At 46.8% G+C, this 14,820-nt stretch overlaps 1 protein-coding gene across 1 annotated transcript in view; it reads left to right on the top strand.

Moving 5' to 3' along the window:
* Window positions 1–10,875, top strand: part of SETD3 (SET domain containing 3, actin N3(tau)-histidine methyltransferase) — a 107,289-nt gene extending 96,414 nt beyond the window's left edge. The window contains exons 11-14 of the mRNA XM_063948464.1: window positions 278–444; window positions 2,137–2,222; window positions 3,421–3,581; window positions 9,458–10,875. Of these exons, the coding sequence (XP_063804534.1) occupies window positions 278–444; window positions 2,137–2,222; window positions 3,421–3,581; window positions 9,458–9,865 (822 nt within the window). The 3' untranslated portion in view covers window positions 9,866–10,875. The remainder of the gene's footprint in view (window positions 1–277; window positions 445–2,136; window positions 2,223–3,420; window positions 3,582–9,457) is intronic.
* The last annotated feature ends 3,945 nt before the right edge of the window (window positions 10,876–14,820 follow it).

Raw genomic sequence — 14,820 nt, 5'->3', positions numbered from 1 at the left:
AATGGCAGCTGTAGATGTTGCTAGGATGAGGGTATTTCAGTGCCATCTATGGAGTGAAGCGTCCAGCGTCGCTATCACACAAAGCACACAATAACTTTTATGGGGTGGGAGGCAGATAATTGTTATTTTGCTATCGCAGTTAGATAAACAGAACAGCGGGTGGAGTGCTCGCTAAACCCAGCGAACATGCCAGGGAGATTGTGGTTCTAGACTTTTACCCTTTTATGTACTGAGATTTTATCAGCACTTTTGTCCTCTTCTCTCCGTCCAAACACAGATTTACATATTTTATGGGACTCGCTCAAATGCCGAGTTTGTCATCCACAACGGATTCTTCTTTGAAAATAACGCTCACGATCGGGTGAAGATTAAATTGGGCGTCAGTAAAAGCGACCGGCTGTACGCCATGAAGGCCGAAGTCTTGGCACGAGCCGGCATCCCTACGTGAGTAGAACATTTTGTTTAACCTATTCATTGCTCTTGTTCTGTGACAGCCATGCCCGTACCAGGTACGTAGAAGTGGACCCCCTCAGCCGGTCTCTTGCCGTAAGCGCAAATCTACCTCTCGTATTATTTATATAGGACGGCGGAATTATTTTCAAGTTGCCACCTGCAGAATTTTGAAGTGAATTGGACTTATTTATTTAGATGGTTTCACCATACGAGTCGCCTGGCTCAGCCGGTGGGCGCAGCGGATGATCTCCTGCGACTGGTGAATGTTATCTTATACAGAATCAGTATATTCTGCAGTACTGTGCAGGAGGCGAATACAGCAAACGCACATTTATAACCATACAGAAGGAACAACATGTGAGACGATGAGGGCTGTCTCACCAGAGCTTACAATCCATAACCCCCCCATAGGGAACGCTGATTAATGAAGAATTCCGCTTACTTATAATCCTGAACACGTTAGAGAATTCCCACTTCCCAGGATAGAGGTATGAAATGATGTGACGGTACACCTCTGGGATACGTATCGAGTGCGTGAAGCGGTTTTTATTGCTGTGCCAGTCCCTGATGTAATTAGTATAGAGAGGATTCCAGAACTCTTACGTAGACTTTATAATAATAGACATGGCAGGCCAGAGTGTATGCATGCAGCCTGCACGTTATCTGCGCTCGCTGGGAAACCGATGGAAACTGTGTATTAATTCTCTGCTGGTGTGTATAGACCAGATCATAGATCTGTCTACAGTACTTGGCAGGAGATACGGAAGCTAGTCATCATGGGTATTGTGCGCAGCTGTGTTCCTGGATCAAGCCAATATCATCCTCCGCTTGCACCGTGTTCTGCCCCATACCAACCACAATGACCCGATTTGATGTTGGGCTTGTTGGTCATCTGGCCGGAAGATGATCACAAACTATCGCTCTTGGCCTGTGTTTGCCCGGTTGCCTAGCTGCCAACAGACCAGAGGGCCAAATGCACAAATCTGTCCAATGTGGCCACCTAGTACGCCATGGAACCATCCTAGAGATGATCTAATCCTGGTCATTGGATTAATTAGACACAAAAGTAGTTTTGTGGTAGTGTGTTTATTAGCCAGCTCCAAGATTGACGTCATCTATAAACACAGACAAGAAAACTTAATGAGTTCCTGTCGCCTATACACAGCAGGGGTGGTCATCACGGAGAACCCCCACTCAGTGCCGTCACTTGTCCGGCTTCACGGACCCCCCTATTGTAGGTTCTTTAAGCACTTTGTTAGTCTGGGCGTTGATACCGCACTTGTGTCATAACAGATCACAATGATGCTTTGTAGCTGCAGTATCCGGCTGATGCTCCGAGACTCGGGGACAGGAGTAATAGTGATGTGGGAAGTATGAATACGTTACACGTGGCCACGCGTTTCTTATACCTGCTTAATCTTTATTGTATTTAGTGGTTTACCGTTTCTACATGTTACAATGTTGCCAAATCTTGGGGGGTATTCAGTTGTTTGCAAAGTCAGTTGGGTGTCTGGTTTTTTTTCTATCTAATAGACCGGAAAAAACAGACACCCAACCGACTTTTCAAACAATTGAATTCCCCCCCTTGTTAATTAATGCAAGTTATAAGTATCATAATTCCCCATTGTAATGTATTCCTAAAACTTCCCAACGTTTGCCTCATGTCCCTATGTGTGTTCACAGATCCAGCGTGTTCGCGTTGCATGTCACCGAGCCTCCAATATCTGCCCAGCTCCTGGCCTTCCTGAGAGTGTTCTGCATGAGCGAGGGTGAGACCTACTCTATATAAATATACACAGATGAATGCGGACATGTCGGACCTTTCTTATGTGTCCGGGGTTCGTCTTTAGTTACCTGGATTTCTGTATTTCGCAATAGACCATGTGCAAAATATCCAGGCCATTGTGAGAGCGGACGCTCCTGAGAACACCGATAATACAGACGGTCTGCTGTGTTTTGAAAGTGGTCAAAAATTAAATAACATTGACGCGTTTCACCGCTAAGCTGAGTCTTTCTTTATGGGTGCAGGCGTCACTTTAATGTAAAACAATGAATTTCTCTTTGTGCAATATAAAATTTAGCATTGAGGGATGTGTTGTCCGCCACTGGGGCTTTTTGAGTAGATGATTACAGGGCCACCGGAGGGGAGACCGCACTACCATAGAGGTTTCCAAAGTGAATTATTATTATCCAATATTTATAAAGCGCACACATATTCCGCAGCGCTTTACAGAGAATATTTGTCATTCACATCAGTCCCTGTGCCAGTGGAGCTTACAATCTATATTCCCTATCACATGGACATATATACACACCAGGGTTTTCTTTGTTTTGGTTTTTGTCAGAAGCCAATTAACCTATTAGTACGTTTTTTTTGGCGTGTGGAAGGAATCCGGATCACCCAGAGAAAACCCAGGGAAGCACGAGGAGAACATACAAACCTCACACAGAGGGGTAATTGCCGGGATATGAACTCAGTGCTGGGAGGCAGTAGCGCTAACCACCGCACCCATAAAATGTGTCCTTAAGGTCATCTTTGGGCAGATGTGATCGGCTTATGGACGAACTTTTAACGTATTTTAGTTTTGCCATCTTTCTGTTTATTCTCCTAATTCTCTGCAGAACGCTTTGCGCTTGGTTTTCTTAATTGTTCCGTTCCATGACGCCGTTTCCTTCACACTCCCGTCCTTAATTGTTTTGTTGTGTCCCTGAGAAAACGAAACCGCCAACAAAAGAACAGAAATCTGAAAATATTTGCATGTTAACAGGAAAATATAAGTACCATTGTGTCACTAACTGAGCAGCTTACATCTTAAGTGTTGTTATAATACTATAACAGCCTCTTCCCGCTAAGGGAATGCTGGTATTTGTAGTACAGCTGCTTAAGAACCCATGTTTACTCCACAGTGTACAAGTTCAGTATAAGACATTTCTGCTGGTTACTAAAGACTTTTGCTTCTCCCACAGAGGAGCTGAAGGAGCACCTAATTGGAGAGAATGCAATCGATAAGATCTTCACCCTGGGGAACAGCGAGTTTCCGGTGAGCTGGGACAATGAGATCAAGCTGTGGACGTTTCTGGAGGCCAGAGCTTCGCTGTTGCTGAAGACGTACAGAACCACAGCGGAGGTGACGTTACAGAGTGTGATACATGTACAGGCCGCACCGGGCACTATGCTCGCAATCCAATCTCAAGTCACTTTAGTCCTGACCCGATCCTTAAGCTGCAGTATGTAGATTTGTGAATGTTACTTGTATTCAAGGCAACTTGAGTTTTTGGTTTTGTGTTGGCTTAAAGGGACCGCAACCTTCTGACCTTGTTGTTCTGAACATAACATTCTGCATTTTAGTTTATTATCAATGTATTGGGCTTGCAAGTTATTTCTGAGTTTTCAGCAGACTATTTCAGGCAGAACGTCTATTTCTCTGACGTCCTAGTGGATGCTGGGAACTCCGTAAGGACCATGGGGAATAGCGGCTCCGCCGGAGTCTGGGCACATCTAAAGAAAGCTTTAGGATCACCTGGTGTGCACTGGCTCCTCCCCCTATGACCCTCCTCCCAGTTAGATTTCTGTGCCCGACGAGAAGGGTGCACACTAGGGGCTCTCCTGAGCTCTTTGTGAAAGTTTTAGTTTAGGTTTATTATTTTCAGTGAGACCTGCTGGCAACAGGCTCACTGCATCGAGGGACTAAGGGGAGAAGAAGCGGACTCACCTGCGTGCAGAGTGGATCGGGTTTCTTAGGCTACTGGACATTAGCTCCAGAGGGACGATCACAGGTTCAGCCTGGATGGGTCCCGGAGCCGCGCCGCCGGCCCCCTTACAGAGCCAGAAGAGCGAAGAGGTCCGGTGAAATCGGCGGCAGAAGACGATCCTGTCTTCAGATAAGGTAGGCGCACAGCACCGCAGCTGTGCGCCATTGCTCTCAGCACACTTCACACTCCGGTCACTGAGGGTGCAGGGCGCTGGGGGGGCAGCGCCCTGAGACGCAATAAATCGATAAAAACCTTATATGGCTAAAATAAATGCATCACATATAACTCCTGGGCTATATGGATGCATTTAACCCCTGCCAAAACATACAGAAAAACGGATGATAAGGACGCCGAGAAAGGGGCGGAGCCTATCTCCTCAGCACACTGGCGCCATTTTCCCTCACAGCTCAGTTGGAGGGAAGCTCCCTGGCTCTCCCCTGCAGTCACTACACTACAGAAAGGGGTTAAAAAAGAGAGGGGGGCACAAATTAGGCACAGTATAAACAATACAGCAGCTATAAAGGGAAAAACACTTATATAAGGTTATCCCTGTATATATATAGCGCTCTGGTGTGTGCTGGCAAACTCTCCCTCTGTCTCCCCAAAGGGCTAGTGGGTCCTGTCCTCTATCAGAGCATTCCCTGTGTGTGTGCTGTGTGTCGGTACGTTTGTGTCGACATGTATGAGGAGAAAAATGATGTGGAGACGGAGTAGAGTGTCTGCAATAGTGTTGTCACCCCCTAGGGGGTCGACACCTGAGTGGATGTACTGTTGAAATTGCGTGACAGTGTCAGCTTTGTATAAAAGACAGTGGTTGACATGAGACAGCCGGCTACTCAGCTTGTGCATGTCCAGACGTCTCATACAGGGGCTCTAAAGCGCCCGTTACCTCATATACAGACGCCGACACGGATACTGACTCCTGTGTCGACGGTGAAGAGACAACCGTGATTTCCAATAGGGCCACACATTGCATGATTGATGCAATGGAAAATGTTTACACTTTTCTGATAATATGAATACCACCAAAAAAGGGGTATTATGTTTGGTGAGGAAAAACTTCCTGTAGTTTTCCTGAATCTGAAAAATAAAATGAGGTGTGTGATGATGCGTGGGTTTCCCCCCGATAACACTTGATAATTCTAAAAAGTTATTGGCAGTATACCTTTTCCCGCCAGAGGTTAGGGTGCGTTGGGAAACACCCCCTACAGGGGATAAGGCGCTCACACGCTTGTAAGAACAAGGGCTCTACCCTCTCTTGAGATGGCCGCCCTTAAGGATCCTGCTGATAAAAAGCAGGAGGGTATCCTAAAATGTATTTACACACATACTGGTGTTATACTGCGACCAGCAATCGCCTCAGCCTGGATGTACAGTGCTGGGTTGGCGTGGTCGGATTCCCTGACTGGAAATATTGATATCCTAGATAAGGACAGTATATTATTGCCTATAGAGCAATTAAAAGATGCATTTCTATATATGCATGATGCACAGCGGAATATTTGCCGACTGGCATCAAGTATAAGTGCGTTGTATTCTACCAGTAAAGTGGTCAGGGATTCCAAACGGCATTTGGAAGTATTGCCTTAAAAAAGGGGATGTACCCTAGGTCGCCTCTCAAAATAAGACGCCGTATTATCAGGCGCAGTCCTGGTTGGCAAGCGGACAAAAGGGTTCCTCTTTTCTGCTCGTGACAGAGGGAGAGGAAAATGGCTGCAGAGATCAGCCAGTTCCCAGGAACAGAAACCCTTTTCCGCCTCTGCCAAGCCCTCAGTATGACGCTAGGGCTTTACAAGTTCAGGCACGGTGGGGGCCCGTTCTCAGTGAATTTCAGTGCGCAGTGGGCTCACTCGCAAGTAGACCCCTGGATCCTTCAGGTAATATTTCAGGGGTACAAATTGGAATTCGAGACGTATTCCCCTCGCCGTTTCCAAAAGTCTGTTTTACCGACGTCTCCCGCTGACAGGGAGGCAGTTTTGGAAGCCATTCACAAGCTGTATTCCCAGCAGGTGATAATTAAGGTACCCCTCCTGCAACAGGGAACGGGGTATTATTCCACACTATTGTGGTACCGAAGCCAGACGGCTCGGTGAGACCGATTTTAAAATCTAAAATCTTTGAACACTTACATACAGAGGTTCAAATTCAAAATTAAGTCACTCAGAGCAGTGATTGCAAACCTGGAAGAAAGGGACTACATGATGTCTCGGGACATCAAGGATGCTTACCTTCATGTCAAAATTTACCCTTCTCACCAAGGGTATCTCAGGTTATGGTACAGAACTGTCACTATCAGTTCAGACGCTGCCGTAGGGATGGTCCACGGCACCCCGGGTCTTTACTGAGGTAATGACCGAAATTATGATATTCCTTCGAAGGAAGGGAATTTTAGTTATCCTTTACTTGGACGATTCCCTGATAAGGGTAAGATCCAGGGAACAGTTGGAGACCGGTGTAGCACTATCTCAGGTAGTGTTGCGGCAGCACGATTGGATTCTCAATATTCTAAAATCGCAGCTGGTTCCGACGACTTGTCTTCTGTTCCTAGGGATGATCCTGGACACAGTCCAGAAAGAAGGTGTTTCTCCCGGAGGAGAAAGCCAGGGAGTTATCCGAGCTAGTCAGGAACCTCCTAAAACCGAACCAAGTCTCAGTGCATCAATGCACAAGGGTTCTGGGTAAAAATGGTGGCTTCCTACGAATCAATCCCATTCGGCAGATTCCACGCAAGACTTTCCAGTGGAACCTACTGGACAAATGGTCCGGGTCGCATCTTCAGATGCATCAGCGGATAACCCTGTCACCAGGGACAAGGGTATCCCTCCTGTGGTGGTTGCAGAGTGCTCATCTTCTAGAGGGCCGCAGATTCGGCATTCGGGACTGGGTCCTGGTGACCACGGATGCCAGCCTACGAGGCTGGGGAGCAGTCACACAGGGAAGGAATATCCAGGGCTTATGGTCAAGCCTGGATACATCTCTTCACATAAATATCCTGAAGCTAAGGGCCATTTACAATGCTCTAAGCTTAGCAAGACCTCTGCTTCAAGGTCAGCCGGTGTTGATCCAGTTGGACAACGTTACGGCAGTCACCCACGTAAACAGACAGGGTGCCACAAGAAGCAGGAGGGCAATGGCAGAAGCTGCAAGGATTCTTCGCTGGGCGAAAAATCATGTGATAGCACTGTCAGCAGTTTTCATTCCGGGAGTGGACAACTGGGAAGCAGATTTCCTGAGCACGACCTCCACCCGGGAGAGTAGGGACTTCACCCAGAAGTCTTCCACATGATTATAAACCGTTGGGAAAAACTCGACAGGTATTGCGCCAGGTCAAGGGACCCTCAGGCAATAGCTGTAGATGCTCTGGTAACACCGTGGGTGTACCAGTCAGTGTATGTGTTCCCTCCTCTGCCTCTCATACCCAAGGTACTGAGATTGATAAGATGGAGAGGAGTAAGCGCTATATTAGTGGCTCCGGATTGGCCAAGAAGGACTTGGTTACCGGAACTTCAAGAGATGCTCACGGAGGATCCGTGGCCTCTACCTCTAAGAAGGGACCTGCTCCAGCAAGGACCTTGTCTGTTCCAAGACTTACCGCGGCTGCGTTGACGGCATGGCGGTTGAACGCCGGATCCTGAAGGAAAAAGGCATTCCGGATGAAGTCATCCCTATCCTGATAAAAGCCAGGAAGGATGTAACCGCAAAACATTATCACCGCATTTGGCGAAAATATGTTGCGTGGTGCGGGGCCAGTAAGGCTCGACGGAGGAAATTCAACTGGGTCGATTCCTACATTTCCTGCAAACAGGAGTATCTATGGGCATAAAATTGGGGTCCATTAAGGTTCAAATTAAGAACTAGCTTCAGTCCCTGAAGTTCAGACATTTGTTAAAGGGGTACTGCATATACAGCCTCCTTTTGTGCCTTCAGTGGCACTTTGGGATCTCCAGGTGGTTTTTGGGTTCCAAAAGTCACATTGGTTTGACCCACTTAAATCTGTGGAGTTAAAATATCTCACAGAAAAAGTGGTCATGCTGTTGGCTCTGGCCTGGGCCAGGCGCGTGTCAGAATTGGTGGCTTTATCCTGTAAAAGCCCTTATCTGATTTTCCATTCGGACAGGGCGGAATTGAGGACTCGTCCTCAGTTTGTCCCTAAGGTGGTTTCAGCGTTCACCTGAACAAAACCTGTTGTGGTGCCTGCGGCTACTAGGGACTTGGAGGACTCCAAGTTGCTAGACGTTGTCAGGACCCGGAAACTATATGTTTCCAGGACGGCTGGAGTCAGGAAATCTGACTCGCTGTTTATCCTGTATGCACCTAACTAGCTGGGTGCTCCTGCTTCTAAGCAGACGATTGCTCGTTGGATTTGTAGTACAATTCAGCTTGCACATTCTGTGGCAGGCCTGCCACAGCCAAAAATCTGTAAATGCCCACTCCACAAGGAAGGTGGGCTCATCTTGGGCGGCTGCCCGAGGGGTCTCGGCTTTACAACTTTGCCGAGCAGCTACTTGGTCAGGGGCAAACACGTTTGCAAAATTCTACGAATTTGATACCCTGGCTGAGGAGGACCGGGAGTTCTCTCATTGGGTGCTGCAGAGTCATCCGCACTCTCCCGCCCGTTTGGGAGCTTTGGTATAATCCCCATGGTCCTTACGGAGTTCCCAGCATCCACTAGGACGTCAGAGAAAATAAGAATTTACTTACCGATAATTCTATTTCTCGTAGTCCGTAGTGGATGCTGGGCGCCCATCCCAAGTGCGGATTGTCTGCAATACTGGTACATAATTATTGTTACCAAAAAATTCGGGTTATTGCTGTAGTGAGCCATCTTTTCTAGAGGCTCCTCTATTATCATGCTGTTAACTGGGTTCAGATCACGAGTTGTACGGTGCGATTGGTGTGGCTGGTATGAGTCTTACCCGGGATTCAAAATCCTTCCTTATTGTGTACGCTCGTCCGGGCACAGTATCCTAACTGAGGCTTGGAGGAGGGTCATAGGGGGAGGAGCCAGTGCACACCAGGTGATCCTAAAGCTTTCTTTAGATGTGCCCAGACTCCGGCGGAGCCGCTATTCCCCATGGTCCTTACGGAGTTCCCAGCATCCACTACGGACTACGAGAAATAGAATTATCGGTAAGTAAATTCTTATTTTCATGAATTAGAAGCGATTCTGTAAAGTTGTAGTACCTCGTATTTCATTTGTGGGGGGATGGTCAACATATTTTTGATCTCGCCCGTCTGTGTCTGATTTCAGGACGATAAAAGGCTTTTGGAGCAAGGCGACCTGTCGCTTCATACCGCAATGGTCGTTAAACTGCGTATGGTGGAGAAGAAAATTTTGGAGAAAGCCGTAAAAAGCGCTTCTGACAACCGCAAGATGTACAGCAAGCACCTGGAGGACGGCGATCCGCTGCCGGAATACGAGGAGAGCAACATTTCCTTCCTGGAGAACACTGCATCCGACACCAAACTTCCCCTCGTCCTGAGAAGCCTCGAGGACGACGAAACAGAGCCGGAGGCGCTAAACATGCAGGAGGCGCTCACAATCTCCGAGATCACGGAGAATGGCTACGTCAACGGAAAAGAGACTCTGTTAAACGGGACCAATTCTGAAAGCCCGGATGTCGCCGCAGAGGACGATGGAACCAAAAACGTCAAATAATTTTCTTCTGGAACGCACCAATGAGGAAAAAGTGCAATTGTGGAAAAACTTTTGACTTTTAAAGAAGTTTTAAAAAGCGGAGGTTTGAGGCTGTGCATTTGCATCGCTGTGTTCGGTTCCTGACTTTTCTGCGCTTAGAACTGTTGCTGCTCTCTTTTTTTTTTTTTTTTTCAAAGTTGAGTTCACTTGTATAGCGCAGGAATAGACAGACATGCCAGCTGAGCTGCGTACCGCGTCACTCGCGCCCGTTTGTAAAGATAACGGAAAGTATAGGAGCATGGAGTTACCGGTACTCGCCTAATCCTGGTGGTCAGTCGGCATAACGTCTCCTTTCATGCTTCAAAGCAGAATTTCACTCTAAAAAATATATATATAGAAAATATTTTTTTGCAAGAGAGCGTTCTAGTTTTGCCATTTTTGTTCCATTTACATCTTATAGAAATATAATTTTTCAAGTTGCTGTTAAGTAAAATAAAAAAATAAAAACCACGGGTAGGAGGCAGATTATCAGAAAACGAGGCCCGATGGGGGATGGCGTCTGGTGTTTAGCGGAAATATTGTATTTATTATGCCGTCAACCAGAGTTTACTTTGTTCCGTTTTGTGCTTTGATAAGCCCCTCTCTTAAAAGGTTTGTGTAAGAAATTATGCCCCCCCCCCCCCCCCCCCTCATATTTGAAGGCGCGGTAAGTGACTGTGTTAGGTTAAGTTAATATATATGTGTGTAAATATATATTTTAAGACATTCACATTAACCATACAGCTCACGCAGTCACTGGTAATTCGGAGGTTTACGGGTCCACACACAGCTTTAATAGGTTCAGTGTTGGAAGGCTGGGATATGTCAGATTGACCTCCGAAACTACACGTATTGAACAGTTTCCAAAAGGTTTCTTCCCGGCTCCTAGTTTTCACGGTAGCTGGAAATTTTCATTGCTACTTTTTTCCTCTTCTTTTTTTTTTTTTTTTAAGTTGTCATTAAAATAAAAGTGAACAATTTATAGCGTCTTATTTTCATGTCTCATCAAATTCAGTGACCGTCCCTTAGGCTAGCTCATATGGTAGACTGTTCCAGCAGGTATATCATACAATGGGGCTACAGTAATTCACAGTCACAGGCTGCTGCGCCCGCTTTAGCGTCTTTTGCCCTAGTCATTCCTGTAACTTTAAGCTGATTCTATTAAATGCCCTTCTCTGGGGTACAAGCCTGTGAATGTGCAAGAGCTGGGACGCCCAATTTGTGCTCTTCAGATGCAACAATCCCACTTTTGACGCAAACTCTATTGACGCAACCATGAAAACGTGCAACAGCCCCGTACTGGGTGCAGAGTCTCCATCGCAGCACGGCATCTGAGTTCACCAGTTACGCAACACTCCATATATTTCTGAGACTCTGCATCTCATTCACAATTCTGTGCGAGCACACCTTGGGGCGAATGCGCTAAGAGATATTTTTGTTACTTAAACGTATGATTGATGGGGATACGGTCGTTAGGTCGACACAGCTTAGGTCGTCAGTCATCAGGTCGACTACTGAAGGCCAACATGTACTAGGTCGACAGATCAAAAGGTCGACATGAGTTTTCCACATTTTTTTTTTAATCAATTTTTGGACTTTTTCATACTTGACGATCCACGTGGACTACAATTGTGAACGGTAACCTGTGCCGAGTGCTGCGAGCCATGCGGGGGGACACGGTGCACTAATTGGGGTTCCCCGTCACTTTACGAAGAAAACCGCACAAAAAAAAGTCCAAAAACCCATGTCGACCTGTTGACCTTTTGACCTGTCGACCTTTCATGATCGACCTAATGACTGTCGACCTAAGTTGAGTCGGCCCAACGATCGGTCCTCGATTGATGCTTAGATGCATAATGACGGATGTCTTTAGGTACCTCATTTTGCCTCTGTCAGTTGTTACGTAGATATTAAACAGCGGTACTCTCAGCTCTGCACTCTGTCCTCTTCAGACAAGTGACTCACTAACAACTGAACAAGGAGCATACGTGTTACTTCATTACGCTTCATTAGTGTCCATAGCCCTGTGCAAAGAAAGTTACATTGAAAGCACAAAAATAACTGTATAAGGTATACTAAACCGTGAAATAAGAATAAATAAAAGTCACAACTGAGTAACCATAGAAATAGTTTTACCGGTGGGCTGTAATTGGCAGACAGAAAGGATTATTGACAATGACCAGAGCCGGCCATAGGCAAACTAGACAAATGCCTAGGGCATTTGGTATGCTTAGGGGCACCAGCAGCTTCTGCTGATTAAAATGATATGCAGCATGCCTATATTCTGTGTGTGACTGCGGCTGTATCTGCATACGAAATGTTACGTTGCAGTGTATTCCTGGAAATCACTGTAATGTAGCATTTCGTATGCAGATACAGCCGCAATCGCACACAGAATATAGGCATGTCGCATATCATTTTAATCAGCAGAAGCTGCTTGCGCATCCTAGCCACATAGTAATGCAAATAAGATGCATTTTCTTAAACAAAAGGCGTCCAACGTTAACAGAGCTGCCAGCTGACTCATGCCAAGCATCTCCTGCATAACTAGCGGTGGTGCTAGGGGGTACCAGCCAAAATCTTGCCTAGGGCATCATATTGGTTAGGGCCGGCTCTGACAACGACCATGGGTGGAGGTGCACTAGGGACAGGGAGAGAACAAGAGGGAGAAAGGGCCCTGCTGGTGAGAGCTTACAGACTAAGGCAGGGGTTTAAGGATATTCATGCTTGAGCACAGATGGTTAGATCAAACTAACTGAGGCACTGATAAAGTCTCCTGTTCTTTTTAGCTTTGATTTCCTTAAAAACGACTGTTTTGCGATGCATCGGAGTAAGAGATACAGCGTCCCAACTGGGAGGTGACCTGTTGGACAAAAAGATAGGAGAACAGAGATGAGAGCTAGGGGGGCGGGTGGGGGGGGGCACAGATGTGTTTTCAGGGCGTGTGTGCAGCTGGTACACCGTTTGATAGGTTGGGGAAGTGAGTTCTAGAGCAGGAGACTGCACAGGAAAGGTCTTTGATTTGGGAGTGGGAGGAGGGTCATCCTATGCAGGGATAAGGTGACTGACCAGCGGAGAGGGTAAGAGGGAGTGAGATGAGGTCAGAGATATAGGAGAGTGAGGAGTGAGTGCTTTCAAGGTCAGGTTTAGATTAAACTGGGTCCTTTAAAGGTAAGGGATCTAGTAAAGACGTTAAACGATAGGAGAGGTTGACTCTAAGCAAATGAATAGGAAGGCAAGATGCAGCGTTGTAGTTCTATATGTAGTGTATACACACACGCTCACTTGTGATATAAAGCAGTAAGAGTATCTCGTGTATAAAGCTGCTGGTGTCTTTCCCTTTAATCCCTTACGATGCAGCTGCTGCTGGAAGACCGAACTTTCCTTCCGAGCGCAGAATGTTTTCTGTACATTTTGGATACTTCTGTAAAGTGTCAAACTTCCCGAGCGCCACTTCCATAGTCATTAGTTTTATACCTGTGGTGGCGATGACAGCAGCTGGTTATTAAAGGTCAAATTGTCCTGATTCCGGCTTCAGTCCCCCGCACAGAGAATAATGTGGAGCGAGAGGCGGCTGCTGGGGAGAGGTCACTCTGGGTTCTCCTGTCAGTAAACAGGGACGCACAGTACAAATGGAGAGGAGGGAGAGATTCGGTCATAAGGAATGCAAATGAAGAACAAAGTTACACTACCACTTCTGTAATAACCTGCACATACTACATCCCTGAGAACGAGCCATCACGTCTTTAATCATTTGTTTCTTATCGCTGTCACTGCTGGTTTCAGTAACATGCATGACTAAAAGAGGTACCGCCGTCCATATATAATATATTGTGCCCATCTGCTCACTGCATTGTACGTTGACGCGATTTACCGTGTTCGGGCAACATTTCCTCACCACACCGTCCCATCTGACATGTGGGACAGTGCAATGAATTACGTGTGTCAACAACGGATTGGGAGTACGCACTACACCAGGCCTAGCTAACCTGTGGCTCTCCAGCTGTTGGGAAACTACACATCCCAGCATGCCCTGCCTCAGTTTTCAGTATTCCTTTGTAGCAAAACTGTGGAAGGGCATGTTGGGACTTATAGGGGGTAATTCTGAGTTGATCACAGCAGCAAATTTGTTAGCAGTTGGGGAAAACCATGTGCACTGCAGGTGGGGCAGATGTAACATGTGCAGAGAGAGTTAGATTTGGGTGGGCTATATTTCTATGCAGGGTAAATACTGGCTGCTTTATTTTTACACTGCAATTTAGATTTTAGTTTGAACACACCCCACCCAAATCTAACTCTCTCTGCACATGTTACATCTGCCCCACCTGCAGTGCACATGGTTTTACCCAACTGCTAACAAATTTGCTGCTGCGATCAACTCAGAATTAGGCCCATAGTTTCACAAAAGCGGGCGAGCCACAGGTTGGCCAGGCCTGCACTACACGATCGATGTGCAGAATGGTCGCAGGTTCCGTGATTGCAGGATATATTGTGTAGTGTGTACCCAGCTACACAGTACGTACTAGTTTGCAATATCATGGATGAGCTGAGTTAAAGCACCAGCCAATCAGCTCCTAACTGCAGTGTTACAGGTTGTGTTTGAAAAATGACAGCAGCTGGTTGGTTGGTACTTTGGGGGTAATTCAGACCTGGTCGCACGCAGGCTATTTTTTGCACTGCTGCGACCAGGTAACCGCCGCCCACAGGGGAGGGGGTAATCGCTGTGCAGGGCTGCAAATTCTTGTGCAGAGAGTTGCACAAACAAAAAGTTTGTGCAGTCTCTGCACAGCTCAAGACTTACCCGCTGCGATGATCCGGCCAGGAGCTGACGCCAGGATTCCTCCCTGGAAACGGCCGGGCACGCCTGCGTTTTCCTCGACACCCCCAGAAAACGGTGAGTTGACACACTCGGACGGTCTCTTCCTGTCAATCTTCTT

This window comes from Pseudophryne corroboree, chromosome 12 (assembly GCF_028390025.1).
Source record: "Pseudophryne corroboree isolate aPseCor3 chromosome 12, aPseCor3.hap2, whole genome shotgun sequence".
In the NCBI taxonomy this organism is placed as follows: Eukaryota; Metazoa; Chordata; class Amphibia; order Anura; family Myobatrachidae; genus Pseudophryne; species Pseudophryne corroboree.
This window is presented reverse-complemented; position numbering and strand designations above follow the sequence as displayed.